General features: G+C 43.5%; 1 protein-coding gene across 1 annotated transcript in view; it reads right to left on the reverse strand.

Moving 5' to 3' along the window:
• Positions 1–4,422: 4,422 nt before the first annotated feature.
• The window catches only part of MCFD2 (multiple coagulation factor deficiency 2, ER cargo receptor complex subunit), an 11,903-nt gene continuing 3,536 nt past the window's right edge, over positions 4,423–12,789 (reverse strand). Inside the window, exons 2-3 of the mRNA XM_037732874.1 lie at positions 8,542–8,701; positions 4,423–6,259 (exon numbers count right to left, since the gene is read on the reverse strand). Of these exons, the coding sequence (XP_037588802.1) occupies positions 6,128–6,259; positions 8,542–8,694 (285 nt within the window). The 5' untranslated portion in view covers positions 8,695–8,701 and the 3' untranslated portion in view covers positions 4,423–6,127. The remainder of the gene's footprint in view (positions 6,260–8,541; positions 8,702–12,789) is intronic.

Consider the following 12,789-nt stretch of genomic DNA (forward strand, 5'->3'; position numbering starts at 1 on the left):
AATATATATAGTGCTGGTGTGTACAGAACTAATTTGACCAGAAATTTAAAAGCACTAATATCTTGTTGCTGTATGTTTAGGGAAACACTTGTTGGGATATGCTATGAATGTAGCTAAAGGAAATAGCCTCTTTATATACAATGTGAATGAAGTTTATTTAGAGTAACTTTTTGGGACAGCAATTTAGCAATACTGACCAAGATTTAAAATTGCTCAAACCTCAGTAATTCAATTTCCTCAAGAAATAATAATAAAAATAGAAAAGGTTTTATGCATGAGCACGCCTTTGATAAAACAAACAAACAAACATACAATTGTAAAAATACCATAATTACAACTATGTAAGAAACAAACAGAAACAGAAAAAAAAAAAAAAAACATCAAAAGGAGATAGATCATAATACAGTGGCTATATCAGACAATTAGATTGTATGGTGGCTCACGCCTGTAATCCAAGCACTTTGGAGGCCAAGGCGGGCGGATCACCTGAGGTCGGGAGTTCAAGACCAGCCTGACCAACATGGTGAAACCCTGTCTTTATAAAAAAAATAGTAATAATTTTTTTAAAAAAGATTGTATTTTCATTCATCCTCTATTCTGTATTTTCAAATGATCTTTGATTAAAGTGTGTTATTTTTATAATAAAACACCAGCATTTTATTCCTGTAGCACCAAGAGTGACAGAGTGAATTACAGTTGTATAGTCAAACACAGAATGGGAAAAGATGTCACATTTATACATTTTAAAGAGCATTACTGTAAAAATCAATTATATTTGATATACAAACTCCCCTCCCTTGGGTACCCCTGCTAAATGTTCATCCTCACACAATATCCTGTAGACTTTCCCAGCCCCTTCCCCATCTGCAATTCATCTGGTGCCACCGAATCCTGAGCACAGACCAGAACATGGCTGACCTTCCCATTTGCTTCCCATCTCATCTCTTGTGCGCCTTCTTGACATATATCCACTCTTTCTTCCTGGCTGTAGGCCTTGGGTGGGTGACTTAATTTTTGTAAGCAGACCTTCCTTTTTGCTCAGGAAGCAGCCCCCTGAAGGCTCTGTCAGTCCCCTGCCTGCAAAGCAGGCACTGCTGGTTCGTAAGGAATGCCTGGGGAAGCAACCCCAGTGCAGATGCTTTGGGTTAAGACATTGAGAGGTGTAGATGGGTTCAAATGGCCCTCGCATCACTGAAGAATTTTTGTTTTCCTAAAATGGTTTTAGCCTGGATTATGTCTCAAAACTACTGTTTGCTCCCGGGAGGTAAGTTTGAGTGATTCCCGGCAGTCAGGGGGCAAAACTGGATGATGATGTGCTGACAGAAAGGATAGGGAACACAGCTTCCCCTCTTGATGGTGAGGGCACAGGCGACAATATGGTGCCCACGGCCTCTGGACTGCCCTGTGGAAGGCCCAAGCCTTCCAATACAGTATAATAATTATCTCAGCAGAGCCGTGGGGCCAAAACACCGGACTCGGACTATGGGGAGGAAGGATATTTATCTGAAGGAAGCAAATAGTCCATTGCCAGTCATCCTACTGCATGCCGTGCAGCAGCTCCTCACCCGCTTCTGGTAACTGTACGCAGATTTCCTTCTCTGAAATCCTCCTCCCCGCTGTCAATCATTTTATGATGAGTAGAACTCCAGCCCCTCACCCAGGATGCAGCACATAACCAAGGCCCAAACCAACCGGCTCATGTGGCATGGCCCTGGCCTCAGTGATTAGTTCAGGGATGGACCGAGAATAATGATGCTGGCTGACGCTGAAAAAGTGCTACCTCTATCCTGGCTTCCTGGTTAGGATTTTATATATGTTGACTCAATTAACCCTCACAGTGGCCAGATGAGGTGATATCATAATTATTTTCCCTGTTGTCAGATGAGGAAACTGAGGCATATAGGCAGTAAGCAGCATGCCCAAGTGACACAGCTAATAAGTGTCAAAACCAGGACTGATACCAAGGTAATCTGACGCCAGAGTTCATTATCTTAGCACTATGCCATAGAGCCTTCTAGGTCAGCTGTGGCATAGGTGTGTGGCACAGGTGTGCCGTGGTGGGCTTTTTTCTTAAGCTGAAGGGGTTGCTCTGGAGCGGGCGCCGCCATCTTGCCCCTACGTGGAGCCCAAGAATGCAGGTCTGAGGATGGGGAGGTGAGCAGAGCCTGGTGGCGGGTGAGCTCTAGACTTGCTCTGGTCTGAAGCCGGTTCATAATTTGGCTAAAAAATTCTCACGTTCCCACCTCCTGGACCCGTTTGTTTCTCATTCCAAGTTGAGTTGGTTTTGGTTACTCTCCTCCCCACATTGCATTTTGTCTTTTCTTCCTAGTAACTCCTATTGATTGGATATTAAATGCCCATGATAGATCCTCTTATTTTCTCATCCATCCTCTCTTATCACTCATCTATTTGTCTTATTGTTCTGCTTTCTGAGAGATTTCCCTGAGCTTATGTTTTAACCCTTTTAAGAAAAAGCATGGGAGAGGGGCATTATCATTTTTATTTCTAGATTCTTTTTTCCAGTTGTTCATTTTTTTATTGGCATCTGAATGTTGTTTCACGGATGTGATAAAGTCTCATTTCTCTGAGGATACTGATTGTAATTTTTAAAAGTTATCTTCTAGTCTCTACATTATCTCAGTTTCCTTGATGTTTCCTTTCTGTTTGTTTTGGTTTCTGTTTTACCTTACAGCTTTCCTTCGGCTGTCTTATGATCCTAAAGAATCCATTCAGATTTAAGTGTGAAACACTAAAAAGCTGATTTGATGCTATCTGGGCATGGAAGGGCTCGGTTTTGTGGCTTCTCTGCTGGGAGAGGAGGAGGCCAGGCAGATTTTTCATAGAAACTCCTAAATGTGCCGACTTGAAGTTCCCCTCCCTGGGAGCAATTTGGTTTGCCCAGAAAAATAACCTTTAACCTCATTCCCAGAGCATGGGAGACTGGCTCTGACCTTTGGAGCTGTGATCACATGCAGTTCACTGTTCTGTTTTTAGTGTGGTCTCTCATCCCCCAAGCAGGAGAGGGTGGTTCAATTTCTGGGCAGTATTCTGAAGAGACAGTCACCTGTCAGACCAGGTGAGTCACAAATTCCTTTGGTCTGGCTCCTATGTCTTCGTGTTGTTCATTGAACTTGACGTGACCCTTAGTTTCTCCTTGAGAGCAGTCACTCATTAATTCATCCATTAATTCACTCAGCATTTATATGGAGGAATATAAGAAGCTGAGAAGACCCTTTGATCCTTGCCCCTTAAGAGTCAACAATTTCTTCACAGCCCCTCCAGCCCCCAGTTTTCAGTGAGGAAGGAGCCCAGTCTCTTCAGCCAGATTGGGAAACAGATGATTGTTTATTTAGCACCTACTCTGTGCCAGGCACTGCACTAGGTGCTTTATCTACTTTCTCTCATTTTGCTACTCCTGTTAACCCTCTGCAGGTAACTTTTATTAAAGTTATATCTTAGATGAGAAACTGAAGTCTAGAAACTTCAGTGCTAAGAAACGGGCCTAGGATTTCAACTCAGCCCTGCCTGAGTCCAAGGCTTATGCTCTTTCCTCTGCTGGATATATTTACCTCCATTTTAGAGATAAGGAAACTGGGGTGCAGAGATGTTCCTTAAACATTCCGAAGAACTCTTGAGGCAGGCTGTGAGAAGCCAAGGCCTCACATGTGGGAGTTACAGAGCATGTGCAGGGAAGGGTCCATCATGCTGTGTCCCTAATGTCCCAGGAACCTCTCCCATCAGGAGAATTTTCTATAAGGAAAGACAGGCAAGCAGGACCACAAAGGCCAGCATGGAATAGTTACTAACAGCAGCCATCCATGGAGAAGGAATGTGTTCCAGCCTTGTCTGTTTGATGGGATGATTCCACTGTCTGAGGATCTGCTTCTCCCCGTCTCCTAGCTGCCAACGACTGTGAGCCCATTCACTAGATCCATCCAGAGGGGCAGTTCTAGATGAAGAGTCAGTGCAAGGTCCAAGGGTCTCAGAGGGTGGGGAAGGACACAATGATAATTTCCTTTTCAAAAGGCAGAACAAAATATGTCTTCTCAAAATGCCAGGGGAGACAGTTTTTTGCTTGGGCCTGGTATGTTTTCAATAATGCTATCAAATAACATTTTTTTGGCAAAGTAAAAATAGTCACCAGACCAGGGAAAAATACGATGCATTCTCCTAGAGAATGGTGTCATAATCTAAATTTGGCCAGAGAATGAAGATCCAGAAGTGATTTCATTCAGAAGAAAAAGTGCCTAAAAGGAGAAAGTAACTGAATTCTGAAAATTTACCGCAGCAAAAGGAGCAGGGTATAGCCGAGGATAGTCAAAGGACCTATGATAAGGGCAGGCACATGTGAATATTTCTATTAAACACACCCTTCATGTGGCAGGAGAAGAAGCTGATGTGAACAAAATCAACTGCTCGAGGTTTTGTTTCATCAGTTTTATTGGTGATATATCCGGAATTCATCATATAAATCTTTCAAAATAATAAGATATTACAAGAATAGTTTACAAGTCAGCTCTGACTGCACAAATACTTGACACAGGAAACCATTTTTACAAATACATGTTTTATAATACTTTAATAAAGAAAATAAGTCTGTCTATATCTTACAGCAAATTTTATGTAGTCTTTTTCCCACTCAATCATCGCTTCAGGTTTTCTACTACAGCATGTCTGTCACATCTAATAAACCAAACTACCATCTGCTGTTTCTTCTCATTTTCAAATACTATTAAGATTCACACTGTTAAACAGGTTTTTGGGTTCCTTTTGTAATCTTTCCTGATTTGAAAAGAATCCATGTATCTAGGCTAAAAGAGGTAACTTCAACAATATTCCCCCCGACTAGAGCTTCTATCTGGTTAATCATTGTTTGGTGAATTATCTTTTCACTTCCTACTTAGGCTAGGTTAGGTGGTAGTTTTACCCCTGCTGATAAAGTCCTGACGTTTCTAATAGTTCCTAAACTGCAAATAAGAAACCCTAAAAACAAGAGTGAAATAGAAATATTAAGAAAGCTAAAACACTATTGATTAGAGAACACACTTAAATTCAAGGTCTCTTCTAGGTTGAAGAAGACAGTAAAGCAATAAAGTATAAGGATGAGGCCGCAGTTTTATAAATCCTGAAAATCTGAAATAGAGTAATCACTTAAGCCAGTAGCGTATTATTTCCAAATGTCAGAGGATACAGAATCTTAGCATCTGCAACTAGGCTGAACTCAGTATTTGACATTCTTCTTATGCTGTGGCTTTGAAATAGCCTAATAAATATCCACTTGCCCAGAGCAAGTAATCATTTAGGCCAGAGAACTTTACAGAATACTGACCGTGTTTACCTGAAGAAATAGGAAACACCAGGGCAAACATTTGGCATTCACTCCACTCCTTCACTGTTACTGAAATGTCCACTTAGCAAAGCCTGTTGTTTGCTTTTCAGGTAACGTGAATTAAAATTAAGCAATTAGCAGTATTCTACTATAGTCAATTTCCTGAGTACTCAGCTCCAATTATCCAATATTCTTGAAAGGATGCTGATATGGTTGGGCTGTGTTCCCCACCCAAATCTCAACTTGAATTGTAACTCCCAGAATTCCCATGTGTTGTGAGAGGGACTCAGGGAGAGGTAATTGAATCATGGGGGCTGGTCTTTCCCATGCTATTCTCATAACAGTGAATAAGTCTCATGAGATCTGATGGGTTTATCAGGGGTTTCTGCTTTAGCTTCTTCCTCATTTTTTCTTGCCACCATGTAAGAAGTGCCTTTCACTTCCTGCCATGATTCTGAGGCCTCCCTGGCCATGTGGAACCGTAAGTCCAATTAAACCTCTTTTTCTTCCCAGTCTTGGGTATGTCTTTAGCAGCAGCATTAAAACACTAATACAGATGCTTTAAGCAAGCCCTTGTCCAGTAAGATATTTAATAGCACTTAGAGACTATTAGATGTCCCATTTTGCTTCTCTTTCATTTCTCTTGATCTCTTCTTGCCCCAGTGTAAAAAATTGCTACAGGTTTTTACCAAAATGCTGCAGCAGTAGTTGGAAATGAGTTATTTTGCATTACTAAAGTGTTCAATCACATTATCACAGGTCACATTTGCATATAACCAGGAGATGGCCAAATAACATCTATTGCAGTGATTTTGCAAATTCAGCATAGTCAATGTATCCATCATTGTTCTTGTCATCATCTCTCAAAACACCATCTATTATATTAATCAGTTCATCTTCACTCATTAGTGGTGGCTGTTCACTCCCTTCCTACAAAATACAAATTAGACAATAATGAGTTGCACATTTTACTGGAAGAAGTGCTTTGCTAATGTGCAAAATATCCATGCTCTTTCATGGGCAATATTTATTAAAAACAAAACAAAACAAAAACAACAAAATGTCCATGCTCGTATGTGTCTAAAAACTTTCAATGGAGTATGGGGCTACTTCTAGGAATCTATCTATATATTCTCTCTCTATATATACAGAATATATATTCTATCTCTATAGTCTATATATATTCTCTCTCTATATATTCTACTCTCTGTATATATTCTACATATAGAGAGAATATATATTAGATATTGAGTCAATTTATAATAATCCAATTTAGAAATTACATTTGCCAGTTAAAAGAAAGCCCTTCAAAATAGGCTCTTGCTTATTTGTTTCATTATAGCTCATTCTTTTCTAAATGGAAAAGTGCCAGTCCTCCTGAGGGTCAGCTCTGCATACAAATTTGTCTGATAAAATGGAAACAGTGACGAATTGGACAACAAGTTGGCATCAAAACAAGAGAAAGAAGGCACTGCCAATCAGCAGAACTTTCTTTGAAAAGAAAGTATTTTCCATGCTCCAGGAGCCAGGTAATAAGCTGAGGCCACTCAGATCCTTGGCTGGTTCTTCCTTTGCCACATCTCCCACATTCACCCTTCCTTCTCCTGTCACCACCACCATCCTCATCTGCCAGGACTGCTGAGCCCGAATTCCTCCACCTAATACTAGTCTCTCCTCATGTCCTTCGGTCTGTCTCCCACAGCCAAGGATCTTCCCTAAACAATGCCATTCTCCTGTGCAAAACCGTTCATGCTCCCTGCTGTCTTCAAACATCACCTGCTCTCCTAGTAGCCCATGTAATCCCACTTACCTGGCTAACTTTGCCTTGCTTCCTCTCTACAGAGGGCAGTGTGGCAGAGGGGGAATGACATTAAATGTGGAGGCACAAGGATTTTTTTTTTTTTGGAGATAGGGTCTGACTCTGTCACCCAGGCTGGCGTCCAATAGCATGATCACAGCTCGCTGCAGCCTCAACCTCCTGGGCTCTGGTGTTCCACCACTCTACCCCCCCATCCCCCACCACCCCTTAGCTGGGACTACAGGTGAGCACCACCATGCCCAGCTAATTTTTGTAGAGAGGGGATTTTGCCATGCTGCCCAGGTTGGTCTTGAACTCCTTGGGCTCCAGTAATCCTCCTGCCTCAACCTCTCAAAGTTCTGGGATTATAGGCATGAGCCACCGTGCCCAGCCTGGCACAAGATCTTGATTTCAGTTTCTTCACCTAAAAAATGGGAGGGTTTGTTTGTTTTTTTTTTTTTGTTTTCTGAGACAGGGTCTTGCTCTGTTGCCTAGGCTGGAGTTCAGTGGCAAGATAACAGCTCGCCACAGCCTCGACCTCTCAGGCTCAAGTTATGCTCCTACCTCAGCCCCATGAGTAGCTAGCTGGGGCTACAGGCACATGCCACTGAAAATCAAAGTATTAACAATGCCTGTCACTGACTACGCAAGATGTTGCAAAGATCCAACGAGATCTCTAACCTACTTGAAAGTGCTTCAGAAACTTCAGAGCACTGTACAGTAAAACAAAAGCCCTCAACTATTGCCATGTCCCTGAATCCGTTGGTCTCAATTCACCATTCTTCCCAGATGAAATAACTTCTCCCTTGCTCTGAAGTTTGAATGTGGTCTTTTAGGCACTGGCTCTCATACTCCGGTGTGTAACAGAAATGCCTGTAGCACTTAAAGATACAAATGCCCAGCCCTGGGACTTCAGCAAGTTATCCTTTGTGGAGAGGATCGTTGAACAGAAAGAGGCAAGAGGCAGAACAGAGAAAAGAAAGAAGCAGCAGCACCTTTTTTTTTCTTTTTTGAGACAAGGCCTTGCTTTGTTCCTCAGGCTGAAGTACAGTGGCATGACTATGGCCTACAGTAGCCTCAATATCCTGGGCTCAAGCAATCCTTCCACCTTAGCCTCCTGAGTACCTGGAACTACAGGCATGCACTACCAGATCTGGCTAATTTTTTAGTTTTTGTTTTGTTTTGTAGAGACAGGGTCTCACTATATTGCCAAGGCTGGTCTTGAACTCCTAAATCAAGTGATCTTCCCACTTTGGCCTCCCAAAGTGCTGGGATTACAGATGTGAGCCACTATGCCCATGAAGAAACAGCACTCTTGGCACATAAGGACAACATAAGTCAACAAGACTGGGAACCAAATTACCGAAGGGAGGCCTTTCTGTGATACAGCCCCTCAAGCCACCACCAGACCTACCTCCTTATGGACATGAGTGATGGCTGTGGAGAGTTCTAGGCCATCAAGCAAATTATTGCCATCATAATCATGCATTTTGAAGTAATGGAGCTGCAGTTCTTGTGGCGACATCTCTGCCTCTGGTTTGTTGATGACACCTTCTAGATGTTCCATGATATGTCTAAAAATCAACAATCAGATTCAGGCCAATTGGCAGAGACACTGGGATCATGCTAAAATCTTAAAGACTCTGAAAAGTTCAAAATCTTAAACTTTCTCCAGCTCGGAAAAACAAATACAAACAGTGGCAGACCACACTCAAAGATTACACATAGAGATAGACAGGGCCTTGAGGGGAGCAGGAAAAGTCAAACAGGTCACTTGGTTTGCTGGCAGGATTAGGGTGTTCTTTCCTCTTTATTATTAGAATTTTGTTATAATATTTTCAGGTCACCAATTTAAAAATAGGTTTTTTAAAACAGTGTTTCTTTTTTTGAGACAGGGTTTTACTCTGCCACCCAGGCTGGAGTGTAGTACTGTGATCTCAGCTCACTGTAGCCTCAACTTTCCCAGCTCAGGTAATTCTCCCACTTCGGCCCCCTAAGTAGCTGGGACCACAGGCATGCACCACCACACCCAGCTAATTTTTTGTATTTTTAGTAGAGATAGGCTTTTACTACATTGCCTAGGCTGGTCTCAAATTCATGGGCTCAAGCAATCCACCTGCCTCGGCCTCCCAAAGTGCTGGGATTACAGGTGTAAGCCACTGCACCCAGCCTTATAAACAAAGGATAATAAAGTGTAATGTGTGAGGCTAACTGGCCCAAGGCAAAAGCTGCAACAAATGATTCAATGTTTGAATGTGTCGAAAAAAAAAAGTCCTGTTAGAGTCAAGAAACCTTAGCTATTTTCTGGATTCTGCTACGACTATGTATGTGTACCTGTGTGTCTATTTGTATGTGTGTGTGTCTGTCAGTGGGGAAAAAAAGAGAGACTGGATTCAGACAAGTAATCTGTCCCATTTGGGCCTAAAGATCTTCCACCTGTGATACAATGATGAAAAATGAATACCTGACTTATAGGTGGCAATAAGGAATAAGAATCATCCTTGAAGAATGTCAAGGAGCCATATAATCAGGAAGAAGAAAAGGAGGACTGAGCGTGCCCTTGCTGCTAGCTCTGCTGCAGATGATGGGGAAGCCCCTGGACCACAGCCCGGGCTGAATACGTACTCTTGGTCGTGCACTGTGTTCTTATCCAGGCCCATGCTGCCGGGATGGGAGAAGCTGGCTGCAGGCTCCTCAGCCCTGGCGCCTGGGGCACAAAAGGCCCAGAGCAGGCTACACAGGAAGGGGGTTCTGAGCAGGGATCTCATGGTCACCAATATCTGTGAGATGGGAAACACAGAAGAGGAAGGTAGAACATCAGAGCAAAGGTTTCGTTCAGGGCTTGACACGGTATGATCCTGGGAAACCTGATGAAGCAGTGAGGCTAGGAAGAGAGCTTGTCAAATGGGGCCCAACACCAGCTCTGCTATGAGATTTCGGGATGACCCTGGGCATTCCAGGTCAATCAAATGGCAGGGGAAGGTTCATGAGGTTTCCTGAAGTGCCTGTAGAGTGCCAAGCAATACTGTGAAAGCTTGAACAGTCTGGAAGATTATTCCTGCCTCCCAGAAACTATGGTCCACTGAAGGAAATACTTTCTATCAAGGGCACCAAGAAAGGCAGCCAGCGAGTTATACCAGAATATCAGAGAAAAAGAAAACCCTCTAGGAGTTCAGGGGAAAAAAATCTCTTCCAGGTGAAGGAAAATCAGACAGAGCTGATAGAGCTGATGACACTTCAGCTGGGCCTGGACAGACGTGCAGGGACTGAAGGACTACAGGAATGGTGGGAGCAGAGCGGCAAGTGCCCACAAGCAGGAAAGAAACTACAAGTATTTAAGCTGGGCTGCAGCCTAGCGGGCAGGAAGCAGACAGGACAGGTGGCCGCAAGGGCTGAACAGGCTGCACTGGGGGCTTTGCACACTAGGCCAGGACTTGACATCTCCTGCAGAGAAAGGGAGGAGAGTCTCTTACAATTCATGAATGGGAGGTAAGATTAGATCTTGGTTTCAGAATGAATCATCTGGCAGCACAGTGGGGAAGGCATGAAGTGGTGAGAGCAAGACTGGAGCCTGGAGGTGGTAGCCGAGGAAAGTGGTAAGGCAGGTCAGATAGAGGTCTGCGGCAGGGGACATGGAGAAGAGCACCTTAACTCCTGGGCAGTGACAGTGGCAAGTAACTTAACCACGTTGAGCAAGCACTGGAAAGGAAAGTTACAGAGAAATCAGGATTCCGTCAGGGACTCCCAGGGTTTGGCCGCACTTGGAATTGTGGTCAACAAGGCGACACAGTCAGCTATACAGCAAGCTCTCAAAGGGCAGGGAGAACTTTATTCCCATCAGTATTCCCCACCAAGGGTCAGGCAGGCCTTTAATAACTGTTGGTTCAACGGAAAGTCCTGGTCCATCCTAGGGCTGACAGACTGACCTCAAAAAGGAAGGTGGAGGACAGCCGGGCGACCTACATACAAAAACAAAAGACCTGACCAAATATTCACTTCCCAAAAGGCAAAACAGATTCTGCCAGATAACAAGGCCAGCAATGTCTAACAGGCGAATTGTAACCCACAGCCCAAAACCAGCAGTGGTAAAGATTAACCATAAGGTACTGGTCATCATCTTACACATGCTACACACAGAGCTCAATTCAGAAGCTGCAGCTGTCTCTGTGCCTGGGGCCGGGAGGCAGGTGTCACAGCCTCTCTTACCCATCCTAAAAGGCTCTTAGGGCAGAACCCTGAGAGTGTGTCACCCTACAACACTTAGGAAAACTTCCCAAATCCATTTTTCCCATTACCAGTATTGCTTCCAGTGGCTCCTTCCTTAAAGGAGACAATAGTCACTGGGATGTCTAACTTCCATGGTAGGCCAGGCACGGGGGCTCACACTTGTAATCCCAGCACTTTGGGAGGCTGATGCAGGAGGATCACTTGAGGCCAGGGGTTTGAGGTCAGCCTGGACAACACAGCAAGACCCCATCTCTACAAAAAATAAAAAATCAGCTGAGTGTAGCACTGCATCCCTATGGTACCAGCCACTCAGGAGGCTGAAATAAGAGGACTGTTTGAGCCCAGGAGTTCAGGGCTGTAGTACACTCTAGGTTGGGTAACAAAGTGAGACCCCGTCCCCACCCCCCCACCAGAAAAAGGGAAGAAACTTCCAGGGTGCTAAAAAGCAGCCAGCATCTACTACTAAACAGTGACAACAAGATGCAATCTGTCTCAGACCCTTTATATCCATAGTTTACAAAAAAAGCAATCTGTCATAGGTAATAAGAAAGAATGCTCAATATATATTAAATGAGAAAGAACGGTCTATAAAAAATCTATAAAGAATGACACACTTTTGTAAAATAAAAATGTATATTTCATACACAAACTAATAACTGATTATCTTGAGACATGAGATTAGAATTTTTTTCTTTTTTTGAGATGGAGTCTTGCTCTGTCACCAGGCTGGAGTGCAGTGGTGCAATCTCGGCTCACTGCAACCTCCGCTTCCCCGGTTCAAGCAATTCTCCTACCTCAGCCTCTCGAGTAGCTGGGACTACAGTTTGTACCACCATGCACGGCTAATTTTTGTATTTTTAGAAGAGATGGGGTTTTACCATTTTGGCCAGGCTGGTCTTGAACTCCTGACCTCGTGATCTGCTCGCCTCGCTCTCCCAAAGTGCAAGGATTACAGGCGTGAGCCACTACGCCTGGCCTTCCTTTTTATTTTTCTACTGCTTCTAAAAATTCTACATTCTTTTTTTAATGAATATGTATTTAATCTATTCCATAATTCTGTCCCAATACTATATGGATGGGATTAAAAAAGAGTTTCTGGTTATTTCCAGAAAATAATTCAGAAACACCCAGAAACTATACTTCCAATTTTACCAAATAAAAGTGCCCAGACACTGGCCAGGCACAGTGGTGCATGCCTATGATCCCAGCACTTTGGAAGGCCGAGGCAGGTAGATCACTTGAGGTCAGGAGTTCAAGACCAGCCTGGCCAACATGGCAAAACACCATCTCTACTAAAAATACAAATAAATTTGATTTGCCAGGCGTGGTGGCTCATGCCTGTAATCCCAGTTATTTGAGAGGCTGAGGCATAAGAATCGCCTGAACCCAGGAGTCGGAGGTTGCAGTGAGCCAAGATCACACCACTGCACTCCAG

Source organism: Cebus imitator, unplaced genomic scaffold (genome assembly GCF_001604975.1).
Source record: "Cebus imitator isolate Cc_AM_T3 unplaced genomic scaffold, Cebus_imitator-1.0 Scaffold476, whole genome shotgun sequence".
Lineage (NCBI taxonomy): Eukaryota > Metazoa > Chordata > Mammalia > Primates > Cebidae > Cebus > Cebus imitator.